Below are 27394 nucleotides of genomic sequence, written 5' to 3'. Positions count from 1 at the left end.
ATCTTTACCTTATCAAAAAACCGCCTTGAGGTGACTGTTGATGTGATTTTTGGTTATATAAGTAAAACTGAACTGAAATGTTCAGACTTCCTGTGTTGTGTTACTTCCTGTTACTTCCTCTGAGTTGTGTTTTGCGTTCGTGGCTCACCTGTATGTCAAACACAGCAGGCTCCTCCCTCAGCTGCCCAAACTCCAGGTAGCCCCTGTTGTGTCCGTCGCTCGGCATAAAGTAGAACCCGTCGATCTTCGCAGGGCTGCTCGGGTCGTGTTGGTAAGTCAGGTGGAGGTCGTCCACGTTTGTCTGGGAGAACCGGGGCGGCGAGGGTAGCGGCGTGCCTCTCAGCAGCAGCTTCCCGTGCTGCGGCAGCTGCGTGATGATGTATCCCAGGTTGGCGGTGGTAGTGTCGGGGTCGGTGAGCTGCAGCTGGTCCGAAGTGATGGTCACTGTGGAGCCATCCTGCAGCCGGAGGCCAACGTTGCGGCTGAGGGTGGGCGGGATGCGGTCACCATGCTCGATGGTGAAGTGGAGGGTGGAGCTGCGAGACGAGTCACCGTTTGTAACAACAAAACTGAGGAGAGAAGAGTGGAAGCAGTTAGAAACTGATCTGATATTTAGCTTCAACTCAGTTCTGCAGCGCCTCCCGATGGGAGAACATGTTATACAGGACATTGTCCTCAGGTTGAGGCAGTGTCCCCCAAACCAGTGTGTGTCTGTGTGTATGTGTGTGTGTGTTTTGTCCTCTCTGCTCTTTGCCAACACAATCTGCCTCTCAGCCCTGCAGCTGACAAACTGCCCCAGGCCTACACACACACACACACACACACACACACACACACACACACACACACACACACACACACAGTCCTGGTGTAACATCTGGCTGCAGTAGCGTCCACGTTTGCCCAGGGACGGCCGTGCTCTGGTGCCAACGTTGTTGTTATTTTTCTAATAATACACATTCATCATCTGCTGTCACCACACACACACACACACACACACACACACACACACACACACACACACACACACACACACACACACACACGTGTGCACCTGAGTCCTAACCCACATCATCAGTTAAAGGTAAATCCAGCCACAGCTCAAACTCAGACTCTAAAAGAGGGTGTCAAACATGTGGCCCGGGGGCCAAATCCGGCCTTCCAGAGGGTCCTAAGCAGCCAGCGTTAATGTTGAAGAATAAAAGATTTTCACATCATTACTAGTTTTTGATTGAGGTTAAATATTTGTGTTGTTCCATGACAGAGACACACTAACTAACTGAGACACGATGTTCAAACTGGTTTTTCTTCATCTTCTGACTCGTCGGGCTGTTCGTGATTTTAGCTTCGTGACCTTATTTTGATGTTTTCAGAAGTTAAAAAGGGGACATTTCCTCCTCCTTGAATATATAACTGTAGTGGTCTGAACTACATGAGACTGAGTTTGTCTGTGCCTTCTAAAGCTGACAGGCTTACGCTGATGAAAGCTGTTTCACCCCGATTCTGATTCCAGATCTGATTCCGATACTAGGAACGTGATCAGAATTAAAGGAAATCCAGTGTAGTTGAAGCCTAAACTCTAACTGTAAACCTCGCAAGATAAGAAATACTTCCTCTCAAAAGTCTGGAAATTACTGTCCCCCAGCAGCCAATCAAAAAGAAAATACACAAAATGAAAACATCAACAAATTAAAGTCATTTGTATAGCTCTAACATGAATGCAGGTGCTGAGGTGTGAGGTAGTAAAGAAAGTGTTCAATTATCAGTTATCCACATTCATGCACCACAGCTACAACCACTGGAGTCAGCTGATGGAGGAATCTAATCAGCGAAAGCAGTTATTAATTCCCGCAGCTTATCACAGGTTTTATTTCGTTCAATTGATGTTTGATGATAAATGATGAACTCACTCGCTATCGGTTCTACACAGCCACAACTTAAACAGACATAATCAGCTGGAGCTCCACAGGAAACACAGCACACTCTTTCACTATGCAGATGACACCCAACTTTCTGTGTGAAGCCAGATAACACACACCAACTACTTAAACTGCAGGGATGTCTTAAAGACAAAGACCTGGATGACCTCTAATTTTCTGCTTCTAAATTCACATAAAACCGAGGTTATTGTACTCAAACCTAAAATCTTACAAATATGGTATCTAACCAGATACTTACTCCAGTAACACCAGACCAGCATGTCATTCAGTGCACATATTAAACAAATATGTAGGACAAATGGAAGAACATTTGTGCAGGATCTCTAAAATTAGAAACACCCTGTCTCAAAGTGATGCAGAAGAACTAGTTCATGTATTTATTATTTCCAGGCTGGACTACTGTAATTCATTATAATTCAGCTGCTCTGGAAGCCGTCAGAGTGTGGCTCTCTCTCTCAGTCTTGGCTGTGATCTGATGGGTGTTCTGGAGCCAGATAGCCAGCCGGCTGGGGCAGCAGAGGTCTGGGTGACAAACCCGGGGTCTGCACACACCAGCATGCTCCCCTCCTCCTCCTCAAAACCCTAACCGCTGCCAAATTGGCTGGAAAAGCAGATAAACATACTGCAGCAGGGAAAGCCTCTCGTCTCCTGATGCTGAGCCTTTTTTCCTCTCGTCTCCGTGCCCAGTTTTCTTTTGTTGGCCAAATGTTGTGTGTGATAGTTTTGTGTGTGTGTGTGTTGGGGGGGGGGGGGGGGGGGGGGCAGAGAATTCCTCCTCAGCCTTTTATTCATCATCACAAACATCCATTTTATTCTGTCATTGTGACTTGTATCTGGACACAAAGTGATTTAAGGACTAAAATATTCTTCTTGACAATTAGATTTCTTATTTAACAACAACAAGGTTTTAAAACTTCATAAGACCTTAACCACTCTGAAAGCATCACTTTTATTTTGAAAATTCACTGTGTTTAATAGTTGCCATCTGACATATGCAGGTTGGTCAGGTTCCTGTTGGTCCTCAATATCACTCAACCTCCTCCTCGTTCTGTTTTGGAAGCTTCTTCTAACCAGAACCTGCAGCAGGAGGACCGTTTGTGAGCAGAACCAGAGCTACCACCTGCAGAACTCAATTCAATTTTATTTATATAACGCCAAATCACAACAGCAGTCACCTCAAGGCACTTTATATTGTAAGGTAGACTCTACCCACCCTGCATTCAAAGACAAAAACACAACAATCATATGACCCCCTATGAGCAAGCACTTTGGCGACAGTGGGAAGGAAAAACTCCCTTTTAACAGGAAGAAACCTCCGGCAGAACCAGGCTCAGGGAAAAGCGGCCATCTCAAGTTGAGATTCAGTGTTTCGACACAGTGATGGAGTTTCAGCAAGCATCTTAAATCTTTAATGCACGGTCAGAAAAGAACCTCCAGGAAGTGTCCTTAAATCAAGGAATTGGTCCGGAGAACACTAGCAGATGACCTCGGAGGGCAGGTGGGGTAAACTTAAATATACTAAAGAACACACCGTGTGTAACACACAAACACACAGCAACGGTTTGAAAGCTGACAGATTGCACTGTAATGGTTCTTGGAAAAAGAGCAGAGAGAAAACCCGGAGTGTTTGTTTTTTTTAAAATCAGGCTCCGCCTTCACCTGCACAGCGGCTGTCATTAAAAGAAGCTGCTCTGAGCTCCAACTCTCACCTGAAGGAGTCAGCCTCGGCATCATGGCTGTTGTCGTGGGTGTAGCAGACTCGGTGCGCAGCCACGTCCAGCTGGGTGAAGCTGAGTAGCGGGACTCCAGGCCGGTGGACGGCGTGGACGAGGCCGTGACGCGGCGGGTCAGACACCGTGTAGACCAGCTCCTCGGGCCGGCCAGTCGAGTCTGATGCCAGCAGGATGTCAGTGTTCAGGACGACACGCTGCCCCTCCCTCAGGTGCACTGGCCTGCTCAGCACCACGATGTCCCCTGGAGGCAGTCAGAGGGAGCGTTCAGGTGTCAGAGGGGACCGAGCGATTGCCTACATAATACATGTGACAGTCAGGGCCCAAGTTCAACTTTTCAACTAAAAAGCACCCAGAGGAGGTGAGGCGGCGCCCTCCACAGCTGCTCCACCTCCCCGCCATTAATTATTCAGCAGCCGAGGAGGTCGGCCATTTCTCACCTCTCTGTTCCTCCAGGATCACAGGGCGCCAAGCCAGAAGGGCCGCAGACCCACGGCAGCGTGTTCATCCGACTGGTAAAACCGGCAGGAAGGGGGCGCGCTCAATAATGAATGAAACAGGGCCACACAGGGCCCTGTGTGTGTGTGTTTGAGTGAGTGTGTGTGTGAGTGCGAGAAAACATGAAATAAAATCATGACCTGGATAAAAGTGTTACTGCTGAATTCTCTGCATTGAAACTCTCTGTGACCTCTGACCTTTCTGCATCACGTGCACAGAGATGAAGAAGCTCTGAGCCGGAGACTCGTTGTCCAGGTCGCTGAGGGTGAAGCGGAAGCTGTCGTGACCTTTAAAGCCGGCTGCGTTGGTGGCGGCGGTGTGTTGGTACCACAGTCGGTTCATCTCCACGTCGCCCTGTGTGAAGTTCTGACCCGCCGTCAGCTCGTTCCACCCCGACGTCGTCTGCGGGCGAGACGCTCGGATCAGGAAGAGACGCGGCAGGAAGACGAGTCACCTTCAACGTCTCACACCAGCCTCAGGTCACAATTTAATCAGGAGGATTTAACACCTGCACAAACACACACCTGACTTCCTGTTTCTGCCACTTCCCCTCCCATCCTTCATTCCTCTCTTCCCTTTCTCTTTCCGCTCTTATTCCCTTACTTTATTCTACCATTTGTTGTCTTCATCCTCCCTTCACTCCTCCTTTCCTTCATTTTCTCCTTTTCTAATTATTTTCCTCCTCTTGATTCCATCCTTAGTCTTTCAATCCTTCCTTCCTTCCTCTACTCCTCTCATCCTCCCTTGTTCCTTTCTTTTTCCTTCCCTTTCCTCCTTTAATTCTTCCTTCTTTCCTTCCCCCCTCCTCTTTAAACTTTTAACCTGGAAACAACTCAAACTGAAATCTTTGCTTATTATAGAAGTAAAACTCAGTAAACACACACACGCATGCACAAACACACACACACACCTTCAGCTGCAGTTTTCCAAACCGCGGAGCAACATTAAGGAAGTAGTACACCTGTTCTGGGGGCGTGTCCAGGTCCTCAGCCTCCAGAACCACACTGGAGATCACCCTGAGCTCACCTGAGTCCACCTGCAGTCCAGCATTCCTGAAACACCACAGAAGAAAATTTCTCATTACGTTTGTGGTCAAGCACATTTTTCTGTTCTCAGCATGCTCATAACTTCCATCCTGCATGGAGTTCAACTCAAACATCTGTTTAACTTAAAGTTAAACAGATGTTTGAGTGCCCCCTCCTGGCAGATCTATGTTCAGAGTGAGACAAAAGTTCACTTAAACTTGTTTCCTGTGCAACAAAACTGCAGACAGAGAGGAGGTAATGACACTGACCCTCTAAGAGCATCTGTATGTCACAACACTAAGAGCGAACCAACATCTCTGAGGTGAAGTGCAGAGATGAAGCGCAGAGGTGGAGAACAGAAAATATTGGTCTGCTTCAGCTTCATCTTTTAGCTGCACTCTGGATGACTTTAACAAAAAATATTTCTGACTTTAAAAACATCTTGCTTTATTTTTATCATCAAACACGTTTCGCCCTACAGGACTCGAAGAAAACACGAACAGAAGCCGTTTGATGTGAGTCACGAGCAGGAGGGTGAAGGTTTGTGTGAGCAGGCTTTTCCTGTAGGATGGTGGAGATGTTGGTGGTGCTGGTGGTGGGGTCTTTTTTTGTTTTTTTGAGGTGGGGCGGTGTTGAACATCAGGAACCATCTGGCTGCTTCTTCACTCGGAAGTAAAATCCACGCAGGAGCGAAGCTGCCACGTCCATCCTGCAGGAAACGGGAAAACAAGGCGGGACATCTGCCAAGTCTCTGTGTTATTTCTGCCTCGGCGGCCTTTACAGCACCAGCTCAGCCTCCGCCAGCAACCTCCACCCCCACCAACACAGCTGATCTGGGGACGGCGCAGGGGAGGGGGTGAGGGACAGTGGGTGGGAGCCCAGTCAAGGATGCAAATTCACAATCAGTGGAATGAAAACACTAAGGATGGGGGAGGAGGGGGTCACAGGTCACACGCACCTACCACCCCCTCCCCAAATGCTCTGGATTACACAGCAGCTGCAGACAGATGTTAAACCAGACGTCTGCTGACAGTTCAGGACTTAAACGAATATCCGAACACCCAAACAACACAAAAAATTCTAAACAGCTCAAAAGGTGACGCGATCAGAGCCGGAGAGATTTCTGAATTTCAACTTTTAGGGTCCAACGCTCAGACTGCAGAGGAACAACAGAGGTACAGGTGTGAGGTGGAAACACCTGGACTGAGCATCACACATAAACTTTTATTTTTAGAGTTTTTACGCCGTATTAAGAATTTACTGCACTTGTTTCTGTAGCAGTTTGTGACAGTTAAACGGATTTTTGCTGCTCTGTTGTCACACTGTACAGGTAATTCCCCCTCCCTGTGCAGCAGTGCCGCCTGCTGTGCGGAGGCAGAAGTTTCTTTCCATAAAGCTCAATCTAATCCAAATTATAGTAGGTCCATGTGACGAGAGGAACTAAACCCAAAACATTTCAACTCCTTCACAGCTTCTCTTTACTTCCTCCCTGAAAACCTTTAAAGAGTTTTAAATCTCCTCACATACAAGGTCTTAAATAATCAGGTCTTATCTTAATGACTTTATAGCACCATATTACCCCACTAGAGCACTGACGCCTTACTTCTTGTATTTAAGTATTTAAAAGTAGAATGAGAGGCAGGGCCTTCAGTTTTCAAGCCCCTCTTCTATGGAACCAGCTTCCAGTTTGGATTCGGGAGACAGACACTAGCTCTACTTTTAAGATCAGGCTTCAAACTTTCCTTTTTGCTAAAGCATATAGTTAGGGTTGGATCAGGTGAAGCCAAATCCTCCCATAGTTATGCTGCAACAGGTGTAGGGTGCTGGGGATTCCCATGATGCACTGAGTGTTCCTGTGTGTTAACACACCTCTGCTGCATGTAATTAACTTTTGTCTTCTACTTGCTGACATCCGTGTTTGGTCTCAGATAAAGGAAGGCAGTCTTAGATATTTCTGTGTGACACCATGTTTCTGAGGTTTTTAGGGACAAGAACATTAACTTCATAACAACGAGAATAAATGTGTGTGACAAATTGAAAACGATGTTCAGCAAATGACACAAAACCATCAAGAAGAAAAACATTTTGCAGCAGCTGCATTTTTAATTCCTGCAGCAAAGTCACAGGAAATGTAAAACATGTTCAGCCTCCTTTCACCTGATTTTAATTTCAGACCCACAGGAAGCCAGATCCACATCAGGGTGAGCAAACACCACTCTGTCTGTGTGTGTGTGTGTGTGTGTGTGTGTGTGTGTGTGTGTGTGTGTGTGTGTGTACTTGAGCAGTCGTGGTTTCTCGTCGTTGACCAGCAGCACGGTGACCTGAACTGTTCCCTCGACTGCATGGACACCATCTGTCAGCCGCAGAGCCACGGCGTCCTTCAGGGTTTCTGTGTCATCGTGCATGTAGACGATCCTCATGCCTGCAGGAGGAAAACAGAAAATATGGAGCAGTGTGTTTCTGTGAGCATGTATTCATATCTTTGTGGGGTTAAAAAATTGGATGTTCCCACTGTCGCCAAAGTGCTTGCTCATAGGGGGTTCTCTGTATCTATTATTGTACGATCTACTGTACAATATAAAGCGCCTTTAGGCAACTGTTGTTGTGTTTTGGTGCAATATAAATAAGAATTTAATTGATGTTAACTATACTTATGGGGACTAACATCCTGGTCCCAACAAGTTTGAAGGCATTTTTTAGACTCAAAATGTGGGGTTTTTTTTTTGTTTTTTTAATCGACATTTAGGAATCACTGTACAATACCACCAACTTCAGCAATTTGTTACTACATGTATTTCAAAATGTGATTTTAGTGACAGGGTTACAGCTGGGTTATGATTAGGTTTAGGGTTAGGCATTCATTTTGATGGTTAGGGTAAGGGCTAGGCCAGTAGCTCCCCAACTTTTTTTGGTAGGCCCCCCGTTGTTTTACAAGAAAATCTTTGCGACCCCCCCTGCCCGGCACAAACACATCCTCCAACCACACACATATTTTTTTTCAAACTCCATTGCAGTTTATTTCACTCCTCGAACCTTTTGTAAGCAATTAAACAAATAAAAATTAACTGCAATAAATTACAGGTAGCAATAAAATGAACTAACTCTTACACTACGTCCACATGTACACGAGTATTTTTGAAAATGCATCTTTTCCTATGCATTTGGGCCTTTCGTCCAAACGTAAACAGTGTTTTGGATCACTGAAAACTGAGATTTTGAAAAACTCCTGCCAGTGTGGAGTTTTCAAAGTCTGTTCTTGCATTTACCTGTGGACGAGGAAAACGGAGATTTAGTCACGCAACGTCAAAGGTGTGTGCCTTTTTTGGCATCACGCTGTGCGCCACGTGATGTTTACGTGAGATGCATTTCTACAATGGCGAATAGAGACAAAATACTGTTGCTGTTAATCTGACTATCTGCAGTTACTGTCCCTCCATTTAGAAAGACAAAGGCGTCAGAGTGAACTTCGGAAGTGGCTTCTACGTTCACCACAGACGCTTTCACAACCCAAATCCCGACGCCAATGTTGTCGTCAGTTTTGAATACATTTAATTTTTTTAAAATTATGTATGCTGTATGCATTTGTCCATTCCTAAGTTGTGAGTCTACATCAGGCATATTTAACAGCGCTGTGACTTATGATTATGAATCACTCAGGCTGATTTTCAGTTTATTTATTGAATAAACTCTGGCCAAGGGAGTCAGTGAGACAAAATCCAAAATACTGTCTTTAGTTATTAACATTTGAAATGATGAAGGTGTTTGAAAAGTAACACAAAATTAGCTGCCTTTCCAGAAAAACACAAAAACTTTTCAGTACTTTACTCCCAGGCGTCTAGACTTCTGATTGGCCAACATTTCTTCACAGTTAGGATTTGGCACATTCTTGACAGCGTTTAACTTCATTTTTTTTGTTTACATGTGGACGGAGATATTTTTTTCAAAACTGTACATGTGGACGGGATTTTTTTTTTTTTTTTAAACGAAAATGGAAAATCTCAGTTTTCAAAAATACCCGTGTACCTGTGGACGTAGCCTTAAATAACAAAAACAAACCATCTTTATGGTGTGATTATTTTACGTGGTTGTTTTTTTGTTTTTACTGTGTAAGAATATTCAACACTGCTGTCAATACAAAAAATTACTCTGTGCAAAATGGGTCTAAAAACATAAACAACTGTGGGATACTGTTTGTCTGTGATTTGGGGCCAAGGTATTCCTGCATGCACTCTCCGTGTATGCATGGGTTCTCTCTGGGTACTCCAACTTCATCCCACAGTCCAAACACATGCAGTTAGTGGGGATAGGTAAACTCTAAAGTGCCCATAAGTGTGAATAGTTGTCTGTCTCTATGTGTTAGTGACCTGTCCATTGCATACCCAGTCTCTCGCTCTAAGACAGCTGGGATTGACTCCAGCCCCTTCGCGACCCTGATTTAGATAAGCAGAAGCAAATGGATGGACCAAAAGCATTTTATTTTTTAGATGGTTGGGAACACGGCCCTGCTGCTTACCCTCTCCGAATATGAAATAAAAAGCGATTATTGCTCTTGTTCAAAGTCATCCTGGTTCAAAGTGTTTGAATGATGATCATCTGTATAAAACACCAATAATCTAGAATGTATTCACATTTTACTGTCACACTTCCTGTTTGAGTGACTGCCTCACCTTGTCGGAGCTCCTGCAGAGTGAAAGAGGTGACAGAGAGGCTCCTGTGCAGGAGGTCAGCTCCCGCCTCCGTGCCGTGGATGCTGTTAATCAGGCTGCCGTGAGCCGGCGGCTGCACCACAGTGAAGGTGAGCAGCTCAGGTGGGGCGTCCAAGTCAAAACCATCCAGTATGGATGGAATTAGCTCCCTCATCCCGCCCTCTTTTACCTGCAGAGAACAGGAGGAGTGCGCCCCCGTGAGGCTGTTGGGATCATCGCAGATTCAGTTTCAGTCAGAGAAATCGTTTTACTTTGACTCTCGTGTGAATTTTGTTTAGTCTTTATTGTTATTTTCTCTTGTTTGATGTCACAATTACAGCTTTGTCACCTCAATCGGGGGGAGGTGACAATGTTTTTAATAACCAGTCAGCTGTCTTCAAGTCATAGCTGATTGATGACCGATTACTGATCAGGTCTCAGGTGTACGTACGGTGAAGTTGGCGAGCAGCAGCGATGGTGTTTCGTCATTGGTTGGTTTGATAATGATGTAGAAGGAGACGGGGGCGGAGCGATGTAGCCCGTCGCTCACACTGATGGACAGCTGGTCGACAGTTGGCTCCACCCCTTTGTGCTCCGATTGCACGTAGTTGATGAAGCCAGAGGTCAGGTGTTTGAGAGTGAAGGATTCTGGGAAAAGACAAACATTAGAGTGAGATCTGAGTTGGCTCCCCGAGGTTCTGCCCGTGCACCGCACACTGACCGACTCGCACTCCCGCGTTGCTCTTTTCGGAGCCGGGCATCGGCTGCGTGTTCTCCAGGAAGCCGTGAAGGGGAGGAGTCTCCAGGTGAAAGACGAGCTGCTCAGGGGGACTGTCTGGGTCTGACGCTCCGAGGACCCCCCCGCACAGACAGATAGAAGAGCCTTCATCCACCACCAGCATGGACTCGCCTGCGCCAGGACACAGCAACACCTTCATTCTTCATTTATCAACTATGCTGCTCGCCACACTGACTGAGCGCCTGATGGTGGATTTCAACTCCACTGCTTCCACACATGCACGCCACGCAGTAAGCACACCGTCCACCGAGATGTCCACTCGAAGCACACGGGAGCACTGGCTTATTTTCTGCCATGATGTTGAAGCCCACCTGAGCCACTAGCACAACTCTGGGCTGGACATGTTGTACACAATAGGTACAGGTGTAGATGTTGAGCTGCCAGCTCCTCATGTGTTAGCGGACGGTTCATGCAGGCGAATCTGTCCATTCTTTCACTCCCACCTCATCACACTTTACCCCAAACTGAGATCTCTCACAGCTGGAAACTAAACCTGTTTAGTTTCTAACTAAAGTTCAGGCATCGTTTAATAATCCTGTTTTTTTTATTGAGTGAAACTCAAACAGGACCAGGAGCAGAATTCCTTCCACCTGCAGCCTCCACCCCCCGTTTCCTGCAGACAGGAGCGGGTCTAAGCCTGCTGTGTTCAGTTGGAGTATGAACACTGTGGGCAGATGTGAGTGGATGGGTGTGAGCATTAATGAGGGACAGTCCTGGATCTGGCTGATAAACCAGCGTCGTCCTAAAACAGGAACACGTGGATGTGAGGCTCGCTCCACTAAGGCTCTTATTCTGTGTCTTTATTCACTGCTAATTAATTAGACCAAGAACCCCCCACCCAAACACCAGCACCACCACACGCGCATGCACACACACACACACACGCACCACCCCACCCTCGGCCCTGAACTGTGCGCCGGTGCCGAATGAGCAGGGAGACCCGCCGGCAGGATTACGAGTCGTCCCGCCGTCGGCAGCGCTAAGCTGATCTGGCTGCTGAGCTGCGGCTAACACGTCTCCTATTGTGAGCACGAAATGGAGGTTCTGTCTTTTGTTTAGTTAAGACGCTCATTGTCCGCTGTCCACACACACACACACGGTGAGATAATCTCTCAGCCGTGTGTGTGTTTTCATGTAATACCACCAGACAATTAGCAGATTTCATTTAAAACACATCAGTGCCAACCTCGTTAGCCGGCTGACAACACACACACACACACACACACACACACACACACACACACACACACACACACACACACACACACACACCCACCAAGTATCAGGCCAGTTTAAACAAAGACCCCAGCAAGTGTAAACTCAGGGCTCTGTCTCCAGAATAAACTCTATGCTGAGTTTAACTTTAAATCTTTAAAGTTAGAGATGATTCTGATTTCGGTTTCCTGAAGCTCGACAGGATCAGAGCACCAACCTACAGTTACATTAAAACTCGGCCAACCCCCAAACTGCTCCATCTTCTCATCTGCTGCCTCGATGGTTAAACCCTGGTTCATGAAACTGTAATCCTGGGGATCCCAACACAAGGTCCGAGGGCCAGAATCATCCCGGCAAAGACTGAAATGCGGCCCACGGGATCTCATTAAAAAATGGGAAGGAGGGCATAAACTTTTTAATGTATTTTCATAAGTTTCACAAGTTTTTCCTTTTGGGTAAGGTTGGGGTAGTCATGGGTTAGGTTAAGACCTTGCCCATGACTACTCACACTACACCAGGGGTGGGCAACTCCAGGCCTGAAGGGCCGGTGTCCTGCAGGTTTTAGATCTCACCCTGGGTCAACACATCTGAATCACATGATTAGTTTGCTACCAAGCCTCTGGAGAACTTCAAGACATGTTGAGGACATAATTTAGCCATTTGAATCAGCTGTGTTGGTTCAAGGACACATCTAAAAGCTGCAGGACACTGGCCCTCAACGCCTGGAGTTGCCCACCCCTGCACTACATCAAGGTAATGAAGTAATAAATAGACAGTTACATGAAAGAAAAGTCCCCGTTTTTAACCACCTACTGTAGAATTTTCTGGCTTTATAGTGAGTAGTTAATGCATTGTTAAACTTCATTAGACTGACTGGAAGGAGAGTTTCTTCGGTCTGACCCACAGTGTTTGACATCCCTGCTGTAATCAAGCCAGCAGCAGGCTGACAATGCAGCTCACAGCAAAGTGTTGTTTGTGAGCTCAGAGGACGGCTCATTTTTACTAGAATGGTTCTGATTTATTGCCCTGAAATAAAGCATCGTGTTCACATTTCACTCCTGATTAGCATCATTTCTGGGGAACTATGCGCCGTTTGTAAAGGAACCACCGACTAACAACACAGACCTGCTGTTTCTCATCTCCCATCATCTCCACCTGTGACAGGTGAGTCACTGAGTGCAGCTACCTCACAGTTTAAACGTCTGTGACCGAAAATCAACCCAAAGAACATCTTCAGGATTAAAACAGAGAAAATGGAGACAATGCACAGATGATGTCTCTACTGTGGAGGAGATTATCCACACACACACACACACACACACACACACACACACACACACACACACACACGCGCTCTCTCTCCTGAGAGGATGATCATTCTCACTGCTCACAGCCAAAAACAGGGATTGAAGAGCTCCATGGTTATCAATGGAGACCAGTGACCACTGGGACACACACTGGGAAGACTGGGAGACGGTGTATGTGTGTGTGAGAGATGTTAGCCCCCCTTGCCCCTCCCATTACAGAGTGTGTGTTGGACTGATAGGTAACGGTGTGTTGTTGGTTAGAGAGGATTAAGCACACACATGCGCACACGCACACACGGAGCCTTTCAGTGGGAATGAAAGCACAAACTTCCCTACAGTTCACAGATGTAAACGCAAACACAACATTGAAAGGACATTGTGTGAACGCCGTGTGTCAGCTTCACTAAAATCTGGCCAATCCTGAAGGAGATCAGTGAGCGAACATCAGCACAGTTTTTTAATGGTTTTTGTTATTTTTGACATTTCTTTATTTCTGCAGTTTAAATAACCACAAACCTGTTTCCTGTTTGCAATAAAGTAGTTTGATAACAGTTTGAGTTTTTTTGTGGCTCTGGTGCTGTTACAGAGGAAAGTTAAGGGCTTCTCTCTGATTGGTTCACTCACACAGATCCAACAGGTGCGTCCGCGTGACATCTTGAATGAGGCTGTTGTGTAAACTGTACACGTGGTTTTTGTGAATTTGGTGAATCTTACCCAGAGTGACAGCAGGGACTTTATCGTTGACAGGAAGAACTGTGATGTTCAGATCGTAAACAGGAAGTGTACCATGGAGAGGAACAGGAGGGGGCGGGGCCTCCCCGTGGCAGCAGCTGTCCGGCCCTCTGGCCTCACTGTCGGAGATGATGAGGGTGACCGTGTCGAACACCGGCTCAGGTCCGATCTCCCCGCCTTAAACAGAACAGCATGTCCACAACAAATGTTTCTAAAGAACTGCTTTCGTTTCATTGTATTTCATTTATGAATGCACCACGGGTTAGTTTCTGCTTTCAAACCTACTTCATAACCCATTCAAACTTTTTCCAGAGTTCAGCCAAGGCTGGTTCCCTTCCTGCGGAAGGAACACACATTTTTCCTACGTGCCGTGAACGCAGCCTGGCCTGCTCACCTGTGTGGGCATAGTAGATGTGACCCTGCAGGACGTCCTGCTGGGAGAACTTGTCCACAGTCACGCCGGCTCGCTGCAGCTCTCCCCTGCTCGGTCTCCGGGCGAGCATGTAGGTCAGCGCGGAATCGTCGCTGTCCCGGTCGGTGGCCGACAGGTAGTCCACCGTCACCTGGACACGCCCCCCTTCCTCGCAGCTCAGCCCCCCTTGCAGACGGGCGCCCAGCTGAGGAGGCTCGTCGTTCATCGGCAGCACCTGAGGACGGGGGGGTGGGTTACATTTCGTTTTTATTAACCAGCTAAAAGTCCCGGCTGTGTTTGGTCTTTTTTACACACACACACACACACACACACACACACACACAGTCATCGCTCTGGTTTCTCTCCGCGTTTGAACTACAACCAGTGAAAACTCCTCACAGTTCACTGAAATAGGAAACTCTAGAAAGCAAACATTCACCAACATCAATGTCAGTCACATCTGCTGACCCCTCCCACTCTGCTTGCTCCTCCTCTGCATTGCCCCCTGGTTTTGTGTGGGCAGGACTCAATGTTTACAGGTGTTAAGCAACACCTGTAAGCACTGAGCTGATTGCTATAAAAGGTGGTCATGCCCTAACACGCTGACCTCTTCTGATTTAGGTTGCTGTGTGTCACCTTGCTTTTATCCATAAACTGTCCACTGAGACAGACTGTCGCTAGTTAAACACTCGGGTGTCTCTTTGTCTCCCTGTCTTAATCTGTGATTTTTTAACTGAAGTTATCCCGTTTCGATTTCTGCTAGTGTCTAAGCATCCCGCCCACAGTAGCACCTGAACTTTTATAATCAGCTTCTTCTTCACTTGTTACATGTCAGTAGAAACCTTTGAGTGCTCAGCAGGTGACACCTTTATTCAGTAGATTCACCTGAACGTGCAGGACGACGTCCACAGAGTTCAGACCGTCCGACACCTTGAGACCAACGACATCCTCAGTGGTCTCAGAGTCATCGTGGATGTACCTGAAACACAGAGACGCCGTCACGCTGACCTGTGACCAGCTCCTTAGTCAAACATCGGTGACATCAGCAGCTTCTACAAACACTGATGATGTTTAGAGCCCAGATTTTCTGCTTTTTAAATGGAGACTACTGAACCTCTTGTGAACTTTCCAACAGCGGTAAGCCAGGGGTAAAGGTCAAGCACAATACTGAGTCTAATTTAATCTGAATAATTACACAAAGTAAAACTCAATAAAAAGCTTGAATCTTAATAAATACAATAAAATCAAACATTAATGTCATAAAATAAACTGGCACAAAATAATTGCGGAATAAAAATGTTATTAAATGTACAAAAGAAAACGATGAGTCGACGAGTCAAAGTCACGTGTTGACAGAGTCTGCCTCTAATCATCGCATTAACAAAGAAATTCTTAATATATAAAACATGAAGCCTGATGTGGGTTTCAGCTAAAACAAGAACCTGGCTTCCGAGTATAAATATAGTAAAATAGAAAGATTACAGCTGCTAATTACAGAAATACTCATAGTCACCTAAGGACAACTGGAAAAAAATGTTGGATGCCTTAAACATTCAAAAAAAGAAGAAACTTTCTGATTTTCGTGAACTTTAAGAACACAAACTGCTGGCTGGTGAGTGACCCGGGGTCCCTGAACACCACACGGTTACAGCCACCGGCTGGTTGGATTTTACGTGACTGGCGCTCTTTGCAGGGCGAGGTTTCAGAAGAACACGACAACAGCAAAAACAGCAGCATCACTCACAGGAACAAACTGCAGCGTTTCTATCTGACGTGTGTGCTGGAACAAGAAATCATACATCACCTACAAATGAATGTGAGACGAGCAAAAGCAACAAAACAGTTTTGCAAAACAGGAACAATAATTGGTTTATCTAAACGTTCAGTGGACGTTTAAAACAGAGGTGCAGGTGAAACACTTTAAAGGTGACCTACCTGCACACTCTGAGCTCGTTATTAGAAACATGTTTAATGTGAACGCCCACCACTCGAGCAGGAGGTACATGACAGGAAGTGAGGAGTAGAAAAGCTGGCACTAAATCCGCTCCGTGCTTTCTGCTCTAAGAAACCAAGACTGACTGCAAACAGTCGACCACAGCGCGGTGAGCGGCTTCATGATCACCTGAAAACTTCGGAACCTCTGAAACCGAATCCTCTGAAATCAGAAAAACCCTCCGGCGTTACATCACCGGTGAAAACACACCCATCTGCTGAAGCAGCGGATAAAACCAGAGAGCTCTCAGAGTGATCGTTGAGCTCAGATCACAACGGCACGTCCAGAACCACCTGACCCGGGTCTCACCTGATGCCCAGCCCTCTCAGTTCCTGCAGGGTAAACCCGCCTCCCTGCTGCAGCGCTTGGCCCCACAGCTCCAGCCGGCCGTGACGAGCCGTGCTCCGAATCTCCACCCTCAGCGCCTCCTCTCGACTGTCCCGGTCCCGGACCAAGAGGTGCTCCTCCGTCACGAAGGCCGCGCCGCCCTCCTCCACCCGAAGCAGGTTGGTGAAAGCCTGAGGAGCACAGAGAGATTCAGCACGACGTCCACAGCACGGTCAAACCAGAGGCTCCGCCTGTTTCACCTCTGACCTCTGGCGCCTGGTCATCGACAGGGGTAACCGTGATGTTGAAGATGAGGCCGGAGACGGTGTCGCCGTGGTGATCGCTGACTGAGAAGACGAACTGGACGAAGAGCGACTCGGGCCCAATGTCCTCGACCGGCGGCATGAAGGCCACCTTCATGTGGTTCACAGCATGCTAGGAGAAAACAAGAAATTTACATCTGAACCTGCAAAAGCCCAACCCATGCCAACCTCGCCAGCCACGCCACTCTCCCCTCCAGCAGCGACTCCTTCATATGTATTAGAATCAAGCAGGTGCTGCATACCTGAGTGAAGGACTTCAGCACGGGCGCTGTGTGGTCCTTCTTCATGGCGTTGGTGCTGTCGGTGTAAAACAGACGTCCTGCATCCATCAGGCTGAAAACGAATACAAACACGATAGTTAGTTTCTCAGTCACAGGGTCTGCTCTTTCTCCTCTGTCAAAGCTAAGCTGGCAGCCGGGTCCTTACCCAGGATGTAGCGGGCTGAAGCAGGGCTGTGTAATGACATAGGTGAGGTCAGCATCTGGGTGCTCTCGGTCTGTGAAGTGAAGGTGAGCCTGGGTGATGTAAACCACCTCCGTCTCCTTCACTGTCAGCGAGCGGACGCTGCCGGGAACTTCGACTGGCACCTGGTCCTCCACCGGGAACACGTGCACCACCACCGTCTGCACACGGGGAGGAAGAGGAAGGAAGAGGTGAGAGGAAGAGGAGGTCTCAAAGCGACATTCAGACTTGTCACTCTCTCAGACCAGAGCCGACTCACGTATGTCTGCGACAGGTTGGGCGGCCGGTGGCTGTCAGACAGCGTGAAGTCGAAGGCATCCTCAAACTGCTCATCTCCCGAGTGCTGGTAGAAGATCTGACCCTGGATCAGGTCCCTCTGCAGGAAGCTGGCCACCGGTGACCCTGCAGGGAGAGCACAGAAGAGCTCAGAGACCAGCAGTGCAGGAACATGATGGTTTACAGCAGAGAGCTGCAGGACTGAGCCCTCTCACCCAGAAATCAGCATTTTCACCCCCTTGTAGATTATTTCTGAATGTGTTTGTGGTTCAGTGAGTAAAGCTGAGCGTCCCCCAGGAGCTCAGTGGTGTGACCCCTAGTCATGTGACTGTGGTGAACATTTACCTTTACCCTTCAAAACCATTAAATTCAACAGAAATCGAGTATCACAAACATTTATTTACCACAGAGGTGATTCTGGTCATTGAGGTCAGTATCAGCTGATAATCAGCTGACCTATCAGAGTGAGTTTGGATTGGCTGATTCTTCTGGGTGGGAGAGTCCCAGCGTTAGACACGCCCACATTGCCTCTCTAATTATTACGTCTAAATACTCGCCCTCACCTGTCTCATGGGCGGATGTCCTCCTGACCAGGTGCCCGGCCCGGGGGGCGGAGACTATCTGATAAAGGATGTAGTCGTCGCTGGAGTCGAGGTCGGAGGCCAGCAGCATGAACTCCTCGAGCCGCACGGCCCCACCCTCCTGCACCTCCACCGCCACGTTGTTGATGAGGAAGGGCGGAGAGTCGTCCTTCGGGAGGATGTTGATGGGGAACTTGTGGCGGACGCTGTGACGACCGTCGCTGATGCGGAAGACGACGTGGTCGCGGGTGGAGTCGCTGTCGGAGTGGTGGTAGACGACTGTGCCCTCCTTCAGGTCCCGCACGCGGAACATAAACGCCTTCCCGCCTGGAAACACAACGCAAAAGTCACATGAGTCACAAGAGAAAGATCTTTAATTCTTTTCCACTAAACAACAGTGAGTCCTCACTATTCCCACAGCGTCAGACGTCCGTTTTCTAAAATAAAAAAGCCTCAAATCCTCACCTCTGAGAAGCCTGACAGATCAAAGCACCTTCGATTTCAGCCAGCAGGTTCAGAGCGATGACAAGATTTCAGACATTAGAGACTGAAATGTCGGCGGCCTCCTTCCAGCCACTCAAAGCATCTGACTGGCAGCTAAAATGATGTTTTTACCTGATCATAAATGATCTGTGATCCTCTCAAACTGGACCTTCAGTCTCACTGAGGAGAAACTTCAGTCAGTAACTTTATTCTTCACGCTCACTGCAGACTCTTGTCTGTCTGACTGGGGTCGAGTTCAGATCTTATATTTAACGAGACAAAAACTCATTTCTACATTTAAACAAAACTCTGACTGTGATGACGACTGTGTTAATCAGCTGGAGGCAGATTCACGACGACATCAGTCAAAAGAAAGACAGAAAATCATCTGCTGAAGGCTTCACCTCAGCGACAGCACAAACGCACCGAGGTCACTCGCCCTCTGTGCCTCTTCACGAACTACTGGCAGGATTTTTTTTAATGCTGAAAGAAGTTTTTGCAATACTGTTTGGACTGAATAAAGATGAAAGCACTCCCTCTTTAACCTGAGTTATAATTCAGAAAACTAAAACAGAACGATGCTGTAGACTCTGTTTTAAACACTGCACATATTTCTGACCCTTCACCATTTATTGTTACATTGCTATTATTTATTGTCTTCACAAGAGTCATCTTTTTAAAGATTAAATAGATTTTTTTTTTTTTTTGATGGGATCTTCCCGCTGCAGCCAGGTTTCACAATAAATGTTCATGCTGACTTATAAACTGAAACAGATTGAATGTTTCCACGGAGTGACGCGTCAGGAGGGCATCGTGTCGTACTCGGGATGAACGTGTGGCGAGCGTCTGGATGCTGTTTGTCTCTCGTCGAGCCGAACATGAAAAACTTCGGTGTCCTACATTAATGAAACGGCGGCCGCGTCCATCTGCCAGCTCTCTGCCGCTGGCTGGCCCTCCTCGCGCTCTACAACATGCTGATGGCCCAGCGTCACGTGACCGTGGCCTACTGGAGGACACGTGTTGTCAGTGGCCGGTTTCCAGCCAAAGCTTCGCACTTTGATTCAATTACCGTCTCCAACACGTGCGCTGCTTTCCTCCCATTGTCACTTGGAAATAACAAGTTTGTGTTGGCGCCTGGAGGCACAGCGAGGCGCTGGGTCGGTCTGCGCTGCGAAAACCGGTGGGCTACAACATGGCGTCCTTCCCGGCGGCTGCCCGGCTGCCAGGACGGGGGCTTCCTGTCTCCTTGCGAGTGCCAGAGAGACAGAAGGGCAAGGTCAGCAGACAGATTGAGAGACGAGCGGTCGCAAGCCCGAACCTCATTAGCAACTTTACCGAGGGGAACCGGCTCGCGGTCCAAGTGATGGAAACAACTTGGTAATTGGGCCCAAAGGTGGCGTTGGGCAGCCGGCCCACGAAGGGAGAAACGCCACGCCTGTGTACATGTGTGTGTGAGAGTGTGTGTTTGTTAGGGACAGGCAGCCATCCATTTGGCTGAAGGCGTTGGAGCGAGCCCGTCCCCACGCTGCAGCCGCCACCCTCCAGTCGCAGCACCGAGGGTCAGCGGCGTCCTCAGAGACACAGCTCCACCGCAGCTTCCTGCACGGACGCGGTGCCAAACTTCAGCCCAAACCGACGGGATGAAATGATGCAGGAGCAGGTGCTGCAGGAGGAGGAGGAAGCTGCCTGGTGGGACCAAAGTTTCAACAAGCATTATTGTTGAAACTTATTTTGCTGCGTGTTAGAGACGTTCTTCCCTCTGCAGGTTTCTGCGCTTTGATAGAGGATGCAGACATGTCGACGAAGCAAGCACGAGTTCTCGCTGTTGTGAAGTTTGTGGTTTGAAGCCTGACAGAGGCACAGTGAGCAGGTTTAACCCCTGCTCTTTTTCCAGCCTGCTGTGAAATCATCAGCCTGACCTCACTGTAGCTCTTCTGTGTGACCCCGATCTGTAAATCTGAGGAAACTGCTGCCCAATCTGAGTGTGAACACGTGGTAGGAGGCTTCCTCCGAGCAGAGGTCTGAATGTCACATGCTGGATGGAGAATTTTTGTGGATCATTTTCTGCATCAGCTTACACAACATGGGTTTTTGTCCCAAACACAGTGAAAGCTCCTCTGCTGAAAATTAAACAACCAATAAAAACAAAAACACACATCTCGATCAATAAAGTAAAAAGTAGGACAAAACCAAAATCTTAAAAAAGGTACAAACTTAGAGGAGCTGAAGAATAAATAAAAAAAAATATAAAAGTGGTTAATCATTTAAAATCTTCTCTCCTGTTCTTTTTGCAGCAGTGACGATCAGATTCATTTCTGATTAAATGTGTTTATGTTAGTAATAATTCATTTATTGGAATTCATAAATTCATTATTTTTGTTTCCATGGTTTCATTTATTTCTGTGAACTTTGACAGCTGGGGCAAAAATGATGATGTAATTATACCAAATTATTTTTGCCTCCACCTTTTTTAATTCCTGTTTATGGATGTAAGTCAGTGGATACGGCAGCACGCTGATGAAAAATCATGTTCAGGAAATAAAAATGAAACTTTTTCAGGGACATGGAAAAAAAAAAAGAGCAGAAATGTTGTGACTTAATTTGAAAAGGTGGCGCGATGTCACAGCAGCTCAGGTGAGGACTGCAGCTTGAATCACTGATTAAACCTCACAAACGAGCGGAAGATGAGGCGAGCACAAAAGCAGACATGAAAGGTTAACTCCCGCCCGCATGAAGCCCTCGGGGCGCCCGCCACCTCCTCCCCCTCCGAGCTGGTAGCATGAAAACCTGTTTGGGGACAGTGCATCTGCTCCCTGTGCACGCCGCCATGAAATGGCAGAAGTCGCTCCAATCTGCTCCGTCCCGATGCCGTTCAGACAAAGAGGCGACCTCGCCGAGCGGCGGGCTGGAAGGGACGGAAGTGGACGGAGAGGCGGGCAGCGGCGGCCCCTGGCGAAGTGGCCCTGGCCCCATTTTACACCTGATTAGGAAACACATGCAGGACCGTGAGACATATGCTTCCCCTGCCACACGGCAGTCCCTGATGGACGCGCAGCACATGGAGCTAAAAGGGCGGAAAAGGCCAGACGCCGGTTTGCAGAAGTCCCAGGCGACCGAGCAGCATACCAGCGAGGGAGTCGAGGACGGAGGGACAAGGCAAGGCGGTGTTGCCGAGGGGCTTCCCGAAACCCGTCGACGACATCTTCTATACTTTCTGTCTGTTCTGTGTTTATCGTTGGTCTTGATGATGATTTCTAACAGACGTAACATAAATACTCATGGATCATAATTTATATATAACAAGATTTAAACTCAAAATAGAGAAGATAAAAAGTAAATTAAGCGCAAATAAATAAATCATTAATTTTAAAATGGAACATAAATCCTTGAAACTTGATTAGTTTTTTAACACACTTTTTATTTGATGTAATTAAAAAAAAATATATAATTTTAATAAAAAATTATCATAATATATATATAATTAAAATTTTAAGGTGTTTAAAAAAATATTTTGTCACAGCCAGAGGTGGGTAGTAACTACTAATTATATTTATTCAGTTACATTTACTTGAGTGACTTTTTGGTTACTGTACTTTTTACTTTTGCTTGAGTAAAACTATTATTATAAAGTATCACTACTCTTACTTTTAATCGACTCAGTGTGAGTAACTTCAGTGAATGAATAACAAGCACGTTTTAACCAAAAATGCATGAGACACAGACACAAACTTGCAGTTTATGTCAAAGTGATTCTTGTTTATACAAAAGGTTTGTTGTTCTAATGTTATTCTGTCTGCTGAGCCTGTTGTGCCATTTAGAGATGAAGTAAAGTAACACCATATATTGTCACTGGAAGTACTTTACCCTTTTCTTACACACACACACACACACGCACACACACACACACACACACACACACACACACACACACACACACACACACACACGTACGTTTTATTAGATGTATTATTTTTTAATCATGTTATTTATATTTATTTACTTTTGTTTCAAATACCAAATTTTGGACTAAACTTTATACTTCTGTCTGTCTGATTATCTCATTTTCAAACATAAATCGGATGTTATGATCACGTACTCAGTACTCAAATAGGCTATATACTTTTTTACTCTTGAGTCTCACCTATAGATTCTATTTTGTGGCACATCAAAGTTTTGGTAGCAACTAAAACTGAAAAACTTGATTAGTCTGAAAGAAAAGAAAGAAAACTGAGGAGAAGATTTTTCTTCACTTTGACTGTCTGATGTTCGATAGAGCATTTACCACCTTAAACCCAACCCCGCCGACCTTTGACCCCTCACCTCTGACACTGAGCCGCCCGTGCACGGGTCCGTCCACGGCCACCAGGTAAACGGCGTCAATGTTGTCGCTGTCGACTATCTGCAGCTGCTCCCAGGTGATTGGTCGGGACTGACCCTCCAACAGGTCTAGACCTGAGATGGCACACGTGTTCACATGTTACCTCAACGAGTAAAACGCCGTGAGACATTTTTCACGCCACAGAGATGGACGCGAACGTACCCACGTTCCAGGAGACTCTCGGAGCATTCGTTTCCGATGTCCTGATGGAGACGTGGACCACGATGGGTGGGCTGGTCAGATAGGAGCCGTCTATCACCTGAAACTCCACCTAAGCATATAAAAAGGGAACGCAATGACAGGAAATTACATTATTAAGCGTGTAAAACAAGCGTGTGGAACTTCACAGAGTGCATTCTGGGTACACTTTCAGGGCTCATATCAGCCTGTGGGACAGGTGAGAGAAAAAGAAAGGTCTTCTTTTCACCTACATTTGACACCAGGATCATCTTCTAGTTGCGATTCCTTCTGGGTCAAAATAATTTTGTAATATATATTTCTTTAGCCGTTCCAGCCCAAGCAGGCCAGCAGTGATTTTGACCCTGTGTGATTGTATCTCACTCGCTCTCCTTCTGCTGTTTTTTGTACAGCTGACTTGAAGGTGAAGCGTCTCCTAAACCTCCATGTCTCCTTTTTTTGACATAGACATTTTTGAAGGGAACAGAACACGAACACTCAGATCTGAAGCCCCAGCTCAGACCCTCTGAAACATCGGTGTGGGGTGGGTTAGCTATGGTTAGCTTTGGTGTGCTGTTATGCTGTAGAAGTTGAAGCAGCATTAGCAGCTACAACGTTAGGTTAGATTCCTAGAATAAAAGCTCAGATATCGGCCACACTGCCCTGAAAAAAAGCTGTTTTCTCCAAAATTCCCAGTGTTGGTGCTTCTAACATTCCAACTTTTCTACAGAAACTGGAAGAACCTTTGGAGCCCTGTCGCGTCTTCAGTACCTCATAGTTCCTGCGGCGCCCCCGGCTGCTGTTGGATGGCTGGTAGGCCACTTTCATCTCGTGAAGGTCCAGCCATGTGAAGGACCGGATGGGCTTGGTGTGGTCGTCCAGGTGTGTGATGTAGCCCTCGGCGGGTGGGACGGTCACATTGAAGACCAGCTTCTCCTGCGGAGTCTCGTGGTCCTTGGCGTCCAGCGTGGCAGTGGTGAGCGGGGTGAGGATGAACTGGTCCACCTCCAGGATGAAAGAGGCCATGAAGGTAGCCTGCGGGGGCTGGTTCTGCATGGCCCCGTGGATCAAAACCGGCAGCCACACGGCCTGTGACTGTGGGAGGAGGAGGACAGGTAAAGTTTAACACACCACGCAGAGATCAACACATGGCGCCACAACTTCTGCTGTTACACTCGTGAGAGGTGTTATGCCACCGCTCACGTGCTAACGATGAGACAGAAATGCTTTAAAGGAATGCTGGAGGCTTCGAAACCTCCGCCTGCACATCCGTCCTCATCGCCGAGCTGAGAAGGCGGGATGTCACCTTCTCACTGCCAACATCTCACCTGCAAACAGCAGAATCTGCACTTTACAAACTTTCTTCCTTTAAAGCAAGTCTGAGCCTCATTTCTGCTCTCTTTGTTTCCACGCTGCTGTCTGAGCTGTGAGCTCATCGGTCTTTCCTGTACCTCCAGCAGTGCTCTGCTCGCCTGCTCTCTCAGCTCCACCCTGACGGGGACGTAGTCGATCTCCGGGGACGGCGGGCTGAGGTGCTGGTACTTGAGGCCAGAGCTCAGGAATTCATGGCAGCTGGTTTTGAAGAAGTGGACCTCGGTGGTGTCGTGAAGACACGGACTGTTTCCTGGGCAGAGCGTCGCCTGTCGACCTATCAGAGAGGAGAGCCGAGGGTTTTAGACCAGTCGGTGAGTGGAAAACACCAGACGCACACAAACAGATAAACCACAAGCAGCCTGCATTTCAGTTTATATTTATACTAATGTGTATTTTATATTTAAGCATTTCTCTCAGTTATCTTTAAGTTTTGATATTTTTTATAGTTTTTGCTTTATTTGTGCTCAACATTGTAAATAAAGTTTAATTTATTCAACTTAAAAGGTTAAATTACATTTTATAAACTGTGATGACACAATGAAACAAAGCAAATTAAAAACATCTTATGAGTTTGGTACCCTTCCTCTGCGTGGAGTCTTCCTCCCTCACCAGCCGACCCGCAGCGGGGACGCTGGTGTCTGCGGTCAACAGCCTGACGGTGCAGACAAGGTCAGGCGCGGCCCTGATATTCAGCACAGAGCCGTTGATGGCGTTGGATAAACCATAGAACTGGGGAACGACCAGCGGAGCGCTGCCGAGTGCCACCACGCCCGCACCAGAGTCCACCACCCGGACCCTCAGGATCACCGTCTCCACCTGCGTGTCCGAGGACGTGAACCTCCACACAGACACCACATGTCATGTTAAACAGAGCTCCACCTGGCCCACGAGGTCATCACACGTACATCCAAATTTGAATTAATGTTTAAGCCACGTCTGTAAACGCTCCATAAATCTAACCTGCAGAAATTGTTTTTCTCATTATTCGAAAATCAATGGCAACCTTCAGGAAGCCTGCTGAGGGGCAGCGAGTGTTGAGCGGGGTCGGGGCCGTTTTCATTGGGCTCAGAGGGGTTGTTGTTACTGTTTGCAGGATCAGCTAACCGACCATGTCTGTGCCTCCAGGACTGGACTGGCACCTGAAATCTTATCTGCTGTGTGTCCCAGATGGGCCTCAAACTTTCCACCTAGGAGAGTCCAGGAATGTCCGATCACAGGTCGAAACTCCTTGCCTTCAGTGTTTCTACTCTGACCTCCTCACCTCAGCCCTCAGAGGAGTCATTTCTGCTGCTTGGATCCTCCATCTCATTCTTTCGGTCATCACCCACCAATCCTGCTCCACCATCCTCTCACTGAACAAGCCCCTAACACCCTGACCCCCCCCCCCCCCAGCACTGCAGCCATTTCCAGCTGACCCTCAAGGGTCAGAGCACCTCAGGTTAAAAGACATGTTAGAAGACATGTTGCAGACCTGTGGATGCTGCTGACTGACCTGTAGACTCTGAGCATCACCACGTCCTCGTCCAGCAGAGGGCTGCCGTCGTGGACATACTTCACCTCGTCCTCCAGGAAGCTGCAGTCAAACACCTGCAGAGTGCACAGAGCAGAGCGCCTGTAACTCCTCTGAGCGGCTGCCATACGGCACCAACCTGTTCCACCCTCACCTGTGGGCTCAGCCTCCCGACCCTCTGAGTCACGGGCTCGTTCATCACCACCTCCACCTTACAGTCGGCGCTCGGGTCCACGCTGATCTGAAGCTCCGCCCTCGTGATGAAAACCGAGCGCCCTCTGCTGACCTCCACGGCAGAGTTCACCACAACCAGAGTCCGAGGGCAAACGCCCGTCACCGCGAGCAGCAGCAGGGACACGAGGACGGCAGCCATGCTGTGGGCGGGGTCACCGGTTTCAGTAGTTCAGGTGAAGCAACGCTGAGGGAGAATAAATCTGTCCGAGGTTTCAGAGGTTCCCGCTCACATCGTCCTCAACTCCTCGTCTTTGGGCTGAAGGAGGAAAACAGGAAAACCTCATATTGTATTTCAGCGTCACTTGACTGATTTCACACACACACACACACACACACACACACACACACACACACGAGACGTCAAAATAAATATATATATGAAATCCGAATGGAAACAAACTGAATAATATCAGAATTATTGTCTGACGTCAAACAGACAGAAGATTCAACACTGTGTGGTGTTTGCATGTCTGCAGCTTCCTCCCACAGTCCAAACACATGCAGTCAGTGGGGTTAGGTGATTCTAAACTGCCCAAATGTGCTCCAAATGTAAGTGTGATGAGTTGTCTCTCGGTGTTAACCCTGCAACAGGCTGATGACCTGTCCAGGTGTACCCCGCCTCTCGTCCTACGGTAGCCTGGATAAGCTCCAGCCCACCCACAACCCTGATAAGGACAAGAGGAAGAGGATGGACAAAGATGTTATTCTATTTTATAGGCTTTTATACACTTACTGCAGTTTAACTGTTCAAAAAGCTCATGTTAAATTTACTGTATTAGTCATTTGTACACACTCATTTCCAGACCCTAAAAACAAAATAATGGATGATGGAACAGAGCGAATCATATTTTAGAACTGGTTGACTAATGCTAACATTGGACCATTTACAGAGGATATCATATGAACCATATCCAATAAGAGAGCACGGAGCCG

The 27394-nt window shown here is 47.4% G+C and overlaps 1 protein-coding gene across 5 annotated transcripts in view; it reads right to left on the bottom strand.

Moving 5' to 3' along the window:
- Positions 1 to 27394, bottom strand: part of frem1b (Fras1 related extracellular matrix 1b) — a 46901-nt gene that overhangs the window by 7239 nt on the left and 12268 nt on the right. For all 5 annotated transcript variants that reach the window (XM_080296883.1, XM_080296884.1, XM_080296882.1 and 2 more), the window contains 24 exons: positions 26382 to 26717; positions 26210 to 26304; positions 25296 to 25555; positions 24795 to 24991; positions 24115 to 24438; positions 23329 to 23437; positions 23109 to 23240; positions 18288 to 18632; positions 17708 to 17850; positions 17413 to 17609; positions 17229 to 17319; positions 16931 to 17098; positions 16646 to 16854; positions 15229 to 15322; positions 14326 to 14578; positions 13914 to 14108; positions 10600 to 10788; positions 10330 to 10526; positions 9861 to 10068; positions 7471 to 7615; positions 5079 to 5220; positions 4366 to 4570; positions 3650 to 3914; positions 149 to 569 (listed from right to left, as the gene is read on the bottom strand). In XM_080296883.1, coding sequence (XP_080153009.1) covers positions 149 to 569; positions 3650 to 3914; positions 4366 to 4570; positions 5079 to 5220; positions 7471 to 7615; positions 9861 to 10068; positions 10330 to 10526; positions 10600 to 10788; positions 13914 to 14108; positions 14326 to 14578; positions 15229 to 15322; positions 16646 to 16854; positions 16931 to 17098; positions 17229 to 17319; positions 17413 to 17609; positions 17708 to 17850; positions 18288 to 18632; positions 23109 to 23240; positions 23329 to 23437; positions 24115 to 24438; positions 24795 to 24991; positions 25296 to 25555; positions 26210 to 26304; positions 26382 to 26600 — 4803 coding nt within the window. In that variant the 5' untranslated portion in view covers positions 26601 to 26717. The remainder of the gene's footprint in view (positions 1 to 148; positions 570 to 3649; positions 3915 to 4365; positions 4571 to 5078; positions 5221 to 7470; positions 7616 to 9860; positions 10069 to 10329; positions 10527 to 10599; positions 10789 to 13913; positions 14109 to 14325; positions 14579 to 15228; positions 15323 to 16645; positions 16855 to 16930; positions 17099 to 17228; positions 17320 to 17412; positions 17610 to 17707; positions 17851 to 18287; positions 18633 to 23108; positions 23241 to 23328; positions 23438 to 24114; positions 24439 to 24794; positions 24992 to 25295; positions 25556 to 26209; positions 26305 to 26381; positions 26718 to 27394) is intronic.

This window comes from Astatotilapia calliptera, chromosome 23 (genome assembly GCF_964374335.1).
Source record: "Astatotilapia calliptera chromosome 23, fAstCal68.1, whole genome shotgun sequence".
NCBI classification, from domain to species: domain Eukaryota; kingdom Metazoa; phylum Chordata; class Actinopteri; order Cichliformes; family Cichlidae; genus Astatotilapia; species Astatotilapia calliptera.
This window is presented reverse-complemented; position numbering and strand designations above follow the sequence as displayed.